At 40.8% G+C, this 7,304-nt stretch overlaps 1 protein-coding gene and 1 pseudogene across 1 annotated transcript in view; one reads left to right on the top strand and one right to left on the bottom strand.

Annotated features, from left to right (window-relative positions):
- The window catches only part of DHX40 (DEAH-box helicase 40), a 49,404-nt gene extending 45,930 nt beyond the window's left edge, over positions 1–3,474 (bottom strand). Inside the window, exons 1-3 of the mRNA XM_081806034.1 lie at positions 3,290–3,474; positions 2,269–2,436; positions 892–1,037 (exon numbers count right to left, since the gene is read on the bottom strand). Of these exons, the coding sequence (XP_081662160.1) occupies positions 892–1,037; positions 2,269–2,436; positions 3,290–3,401 (426 nt within the window). The 5' untranslated portion in view covers positions 3,402–3,474. The remainder of the gene's footprint in view (positions 1–891; positions 1,038–2,268; positions 2,437–3,289) is intronic.
- A 2,204-nt stretch (positions 3,475–5,678) lies between these two features.
- Positions 5,679–6,523, top strand: LOC145717238 (ATP synthase F(0) complex subunit j, mitochondrial pseudogene; annotated as a pseudogene).
- Positions 6,524–7,304: the final 781 nt, after the last annotated feature.

Genomic DNA, 7,304 nt, shown 5'->3' with positions numbered 1-7,304 from the left:
CCAGCAGTAACCACTAGGAATGCAAAGATAGTATTTTGGGGAGTCACTGTGTGTCATAATTGATGGCCATTCCTATTAGGGACCATATTTAATTAGGGATTGTTTTGTATTTGGTACAGGATTAAAAAATCCTGAAGGAATGTAAATTATAACCATTAACTACTAAAAAGAAAACAATTTTAAACTTGGTGCCGTGAATACAGAAGATATGCTTACTGACTTTGCTAAGTTGACTTCAGGAATACAAATACACCCTATGGATGAATCTTGAAAACATTATGCTAAATGAAACAATCCAGACACAAAGGACCAAATATTGTATGATTCAACTTATATGAGGTACTTAGAAAAGGCAAATTTGTAAAGACAGAAAGTAGAATAGAAGTTACCACAGACTGGATGGAGGAGGGAATAGGAGAGTTAATGTTTAGTAGATATAGTTTCTGTTTGAGATGATGAAAACATTCTGAAAATAGTGTTGATGGATACACAACACTGTAAATGTATTTCATACCAATGACATGTAACACCTAAAAATGGTAATAGTAAATTTTGCGTTATATATATTTTAGTACAATAAAAAATTGTTTCAAAGATTACAAGTGTAAGGTACAGGTCCAGGATTCTTACAGCTAAAAAACCATAAAATAAGAGAATCCTTAAAAAAATAAACATAACTGTCACTTATAAACTAATTGAGAAGGGAGAAAATAGTAAAACTAATAGGCACTTCAGGGCTAAATCATTTAACAAAGGACAACAAAAATTAATTCTAATCTTGGGCTTTGTTTCTTTAAAATATAAACGCAAATTTGAAGTTAAAATCTTTCATAACTTTCTCCAATCCTTCTATAAGTCTATAGGACTTAAACCACAATAAAACTTTTGTACCTTAGAGCTGCAATCATCGAAACGAACTTGGTACCCTACTCTGGATCCCAAAGTGCATTTCATTTCTTCAGCAACCCTCTGAGCAACGGATATAGCAGCTACTTTTCGTGGCTGAGTCACACCAATCATACCATGTTGTGAAAACCCTATCAAAACCAGAGGTAAAAAAAAAAAAAAAAAATTGTTAACAATTGTTTCCAATTAGGGCTAAATTGTTTCAAACCAATCAACACAAACTGTTCCAAGTGTTTCCAAAAGAAAACTGCAAATTAACAACATACTGTTTTACAAATGCACCACGGAAATTTAAGTAGTAATAAAAAATAAGAATACATATTTTCCATTAAAATACATATTTTATTAGGTTCCCCCCCCCAATTTCAGTCAAGATTTACTTTAAAGAGTAAGCCAAGGGGCGCTTGGGTGGCTCAGTTGGTTAAGCGACTGCCTTCGGCTCAGGTCATGATCCTGGAGTCCTGGGATCGAGTCCCGCATCGGGCTCCCTGCTCGGCAGGGAGTCTGTTTCGCCCTCTGACCCTCCTCCCTCTCATGCTGTCTCTCATTCTCTCTCTCTCAAATAAATAAATAAAATCTTTAAAAAAAAAAAAAAAGAGTAAGCCAAAAATGCTTAAGTCCTAGGAACCCATAAAATTTCAGACTTCCTAAAGATTTACTTTTGCCACAAAAGTTTAAATATACCACCTTTCATAGATTCATTTTTTACCATTTTAGTATCTCTGAAAGAAAGATGTGTCTTACAGTTAATGGTATTTTTTTCTTTATTAATAGTATGTAAAACAGTGGTAAATGTCTTAATAAATGGCACATTAGATTTGATGGATTAGAATAAGTTAATATCAGCTAAGAAATGTTTATTTTTTATATGAATAACATCCAGTATAATTTTGCTCTATACCAACCTTATGATAGTAAGTTTTACCATATCGAAGGAAAAGACACTTTAAGGGTAATTTGTTAGCTGGCTTGGGTTATGGAGTCAGGGAATAAATACTTACCTGATAATACTCTGGAAAAAGAACCAAGAAATACTAACGTAAGCAACAGATATCACTATATTCCTGTAAATTATTTCAATACCAGTTAAGAGTATACTGCAAATCAACCTCATTCTATAACAGAGAATCAGTATCTACCTATAACTGAGATTATTACAGTAATTAAAAATGGAAAAATCATATGAATTCCTGAATATGAAATAAGACCATAAAAAAGCAGGGAAGATGTAGGGAGGATGTGCCAAGAGAAGAATTGGGACTGTAGAACAAATGGTGGGTATTTGTGCAATGCAGAAGTCCTATTAGCTTTTAAGAGGATATATTTTTAAATACTCCCAATATTATCCCAGAATAAAATTACCTGCTTCATACAGATATTTTGGTAGTTGAGTTGTTTTACCACTTCCTGTATTTCCAGTAACAATAAGGAATGAATTGTCCCTCACAGCTTGAATAAGCTTTTTTCTTTGTTTTTGAATAGGAAAAGTTGGAGTAGTTCCTCCCTCCTGTGATGTGCATCCTTTCTCTTCTGTAATAACAGAAAAACAATTGTGCAATTAAAAGGACTGTAAAGATATCTTTGACTCAATTTCCCAGAACTGAATAGAGAAAGACAATATAATTTTAGGGCTGGAAAGGATCAATCCATGACTTCTCAGGTAAATCATCTATATCCAATTTGTATGTGAGGGTTTACAAGCCCAGAACAACTTTTTAGTAAAATCTAACAACATGAGCATTTGCTAATGCATGACTCAGAGTACTTGACAATGTAAGCCTAGCACAAGGCAATGTATATGCAAGCATACCTATATAGAAGCGCAAAACCCAATTTTATTAAACAATAGACCAAAAGCTAGAACACAGCGGGAAACTCTCAGCTGAATTTAAAAAAAAAAAAAAAAAAAAAGCCACCTGTGTTTGCTTCTGATTCATGGTTCAAGTTAGGTCCCTGTTCAGAGTGACTGATATCCCAGAAGGCCAAGTGGTGGGTAACCATGGAAACTGGCTCCTGGAAACTGGCTCCCTTCATGCCATACCCAAAGGCAGGCTGGCGGCCCGACGAGTTGGGGGGGCGGGGGGGAATGGATGGGTAGAGAACAAAGGCTTTATGAGCCTCTTTAAGAGGAGAACGCGCCTAGGTGTTGGGGTTCACTTTTTTGTCCCCCAAGCAAGGTTTTCATCCAACTTGGATCTGGGACCGCTCCCCTCTACACCAAAGTGCTCATTGGACGCAAAGTTCGCCTCCGGCTTGGAGGGCAAGGAGAACGCTGCGGTCTCCTCTCCACTTTTCTCTGCCCGCCAAAAGCGGACTTTTATCACCCCAAAACCCCCATGCCGAAACTCCCGCTGGAGCCTCCGCAGCGTCCCGCGGACCGCACCTTTATCAGCGATGGAAAGAGCCGAAGGCCGGTCTTCCTGAAGGTCTATTGACCGCTCACCCTCCTCCTGCCGCCTTGGCGCCCTGCCCGCGACGGCGGGAAACCGGGACATAGACCTGGCCCGGAGCGGAGGTGAGCACGTCCACCGATCTGGAGAGATGCGAGGAGAAAGACAAAGACGCGCCCTGATGACGTCGAGGTGTTTACTTCCGCGCGTGCGACTTGGAACGAGGGGAGGAGGAGCTGTTAGCTGACGTGGCGCGCGGCTGCCGGAAAGCTCTCCCCGCTGGCGCGACCCGGCTGGACTACCAGCCGAGGGCCCAGTCCCGAGGGTTTCCTGCCTTTGCTGGTGTACGCTGCGCCTAGGGCGCTGATGCCATCCCCAAGGTCCGGAAGGATCCCTTCCTACTTCTCTTGTGCTCAGAAGAGCTAGATGACACCCCTCTTCTAAGCTACTGTGGTCACTGTAACCCTGTTCTGCCTTCACACACCTAACGTGATGTGACCCTTTGCCAGGAGCTGGAACCTTCCTAGAGTGCATCGTTCCACAACACATTCTCACCTTGCTCATTCTGAAATGACCGGTTCAATTCAGAACTACTGAGTTGCAGAGCTGAACTTCTAGTTCTGTAGTGTCCAAAGCTTCCGTCCCACACGCTGTTCATTTCCTCCATAGGGCCCTGCATTTCAATTTATTTTATTCCCCTTTCCCCCAACTAGAGCGGGAACTTTTAGAAAACCACGGTACACTCAGCCCAGCAAAGTGATTCAGAATGGGCCTTAAATACTTGTTGAATTTTCTGGATGGTGAGTGAATTATTGATCTTCAGAAGAATTAAACTCACTTGATGGATATGGATTTCTTGGAAACCACAATAACAGAAAAGTTAAACAAATATGCAACAATCAGGTGGGGTGACTTTTTCAGAAAAGGTACTTTGGAGGGCAGATCTTATTGTTGTAGAATCTTCCAACTTTGTAAATAGTGTCAATTGTAACAAAATCAATGCTAGAAGATTGTTTCTTGGGCTTTTCAACCATCCCTACTATTAGAATTAACCAACACTTAGTACCAAAGAATACAACTCAAAGTTGTCCCTTCACCATTAACTAAAGGCCAGTATGCTCCTGTCTGATCAGGCTTCAAAAGATGTCATTGGACTCCAAGATTTTTCTGTGCTCATTAAAAATGTACCAACTGCTGGGGCGCCTGGGTGGCTCAGTCATTAGGCGTCTGCCTTTGGCTCAGGTCATGGTCCCAGGGTCCTGGGATAGAGCCCCACATCCTCGGGAAGGCTGCTTCTCCCTCCCACACTCCCCCTGCTTGTGTTCCCTCTCTCGCTGTGTCTCTCTCTGTCAAATAGATAAATAAAATCTTAAAAAGTGTGAGAAATATAAATTGCACTCTGCTATTTCATAGATAGGCTTTCAAAATGTTCTTAAATCCAAGCAATTTGTTTCTGAGCATCCAAAATGAAGGAGGCTCAATATTAGAGATTTACAAAATGGAATAAAATTTTTAAATCATCTTCAGGAAAGAAAGGAGACTATAGAATCAATGTTACAACTTAAAAGAAATTAATGGAGCATAAGAAAAATTATCAAAGTTATTAATACAATAAAATCCAGAAAGTTACAAACACCAGACAAGTGGTGCTATGTAGAAAGCTAATCACAACAGGAAGTCGCAGAAAGAGAGTGAGCAGTGGTGTCAAAGTACATGCATTTTTTTCCAATTCATGAATTTGACCAAAACAATAGTTGTCTTGGTAAAGAGAAGCAGAGAGAAGCCAGACTGTAAGTGGGTGAGAAGAGAATTAGGGAACAAATTGAAAATATGCATGATGCATTTGGAGATGTTTGGTTAGAATCAACTAAGCTAAATGAAAGGGAAAGAAAAGAATAGCCAGAACAAGATGCCACTGCTACAGTGTATAAATGGTAATTTTAAAGAGACGTGGTCAATGAAATCATTGAGGTACAATTAGAAGGTGTGTTTGGGAGAGTTGAAACACAGAGGTACTGATGAGGGAGAAAAAGTGAGTTCACATTTTGAGAAAGGATGCAGGGTTGGAAGAGACAGAACAAACTTTTAGTTAAGGCAGTATTATAAATCTGCGTTTGTGGCAGATTTGTATCCCAAAATATAAATCTGATTGTTCCTCTGTATTTTCCTTCCCTATTTCTAACTTACTGGTAAACCAAAGGCCTTTCTTCCTCTCCAGCCCCCACCAGAGCAGAAACAAAGATCCAAGGACACTGCCGACCTAAGGGCCAAGACCAGAGCCTCCTGTGCATGAAGAACTATGTTCTCTCAAGACTATTGGGACTGGAACTAGGGAGAGGGAAGAGAGAAGGAAGAATGTCATGAGAAAGGAGGAACAAGAGAAGGAATAGAGCCCTCAAAGTGGTCAAAAGAAAAAGGTTTGGAAGTTCTAATGGAAGAAATTCAGGAAGATGAACCATCCTCAAATGTGGAACCCTCCTCCTTTAAAAATAAATCAAGGTGAGGGGGCACCTGGGTGGCTCAGTTGGTTAAGCGGTTAAGCGTCTGCCTTCAGCTCAGGTCATGATCTTGGGGTCCTGGGATCTGGGATCTAGCTCTGCTTCAGGATCCCTGCTCAGCAGTCTGCTTGTCCCTCTCCCTCTACCCCTCCCCCCACATATGTGTGCACGCACTCTCTCTCTCTCAAATAAATAAATGATCTTTAAAGTAAATAAATAAATCAAGGTGACCTTTCCAAGTTGTTGGCCGTGTGGGTCATAGCCATGGGTCCTGTGCTGAGATGCTCCAAAACCTTGTCAAAAATGTTTGGGTCCCCATGAGTCCCTACTATACCCAGGTTTACCAGGATATTTGGGTAGGAGTGGGGTTGATGGGCTTCATCATTTAGAAAATCAGGATTACTGATGAAAGAAGTAAAGCTTTGAAAGCTTCGAGTCCTGCACCTGCTCCAGGTCATTAACCAGCTTTACTTGGAGTACACATCAGATGGCATGTCAGTGTGGCTGTAAATCTCAGCAAGCTCTGTTAGATGGGAAGACTTGTACGCTTGTAGACGCGTTGTTTCCTTTGCGGCATGAATCAATGTAACTGAGGGTAAAAGAAATTATCACACTTCTCCCCTGCTCAGCCAGGAGTCGGCTTCTCCCTCTGCCCCTCCCCCTGCTCGTGCACAGTCTCTCTCTCTCTCTCTCTCATAAATAAAATATTTTAAGGGGGGGTGCACCTGGGTGGCTCAGTCGGTTAAGCGTCTGCCTTCAGCTCGGGTCATGATCTCCAGGTCCTGGGATCAAGCCCCACATCAGGCTCCCTGCTCAGTGCGGAGACTGCTTGTCCCACTACCCCTCCCCACCCCCCTACTCATGCTTGCTCTTTCTCTCTCTCAAGTAAATAAAATTTTTAAAAATCTTTAAAAAAAAAGGGAATCAGAGGTCTAAGTCAATCTCATATAAAAAAATAAAAAGAGAAATCATCATACTTTCTTCTCTTTTTAATCTCATGTTTCTGATGAGCAGATATTAAGATCTGAGTTAGTATCACAGAGCCCCTCACCGAGCAGTCATTGAATCATTCATCAGTGATATAATTTAATTGAGAAATTGATAAGGATTGAGACACTTCTTTTTTTTTTTAAGATTTTATTTATTTATTTGAGAGAGAGAATGAGAGAAAGCACATGAGAGGGGGGAGGGTCAGAGGGAGAAGCAGACTCCCTGCTGAGCAGGGAGCCCGATGTGGGACTCGATCCAGGGACTCCAGGATCATGACCTGAGCCGAAGGCAGTCGCTTAACCAACTGAGCCACCCAGGCGCCCAGGATTGAGACACTTCTAACCATTGCCAATAAAAATTGATGCTTTACAGGTATGCATATAATCTTGAATAAAAGTGTAGAATTCCATTATTCTATTAGTAAAATAATGCCTCTTTCAAAAGAAGGCTCAATGATTACTCTAACTTCCTATTCATTCATTCATGTATTCATTCAGCAAATATAAGAATACACAACTCT

The sequence above is a fragment of the Leptonychotes weddellii genome, chromosome 15 (genome assembly GCF_054177405.1).
Source record: "Leptonychotes weddellii isolate Sample4059 chromosome 15, ASM5417740v2, whole genome shotgun sequence".
NCBI classification, from domain to species: domain Eukaryota; kingdom Metazoa; phylum Chordata; class Mammalia; order Carnivora; family Phocidae; genus Leptonychotes; species Leptonychotes weddellii.
The sequence above is the reverse complement of the archived record's forward strand: the minus strand, read 5'-3'. Positions and strand labels throughout refer to the sequence as shown.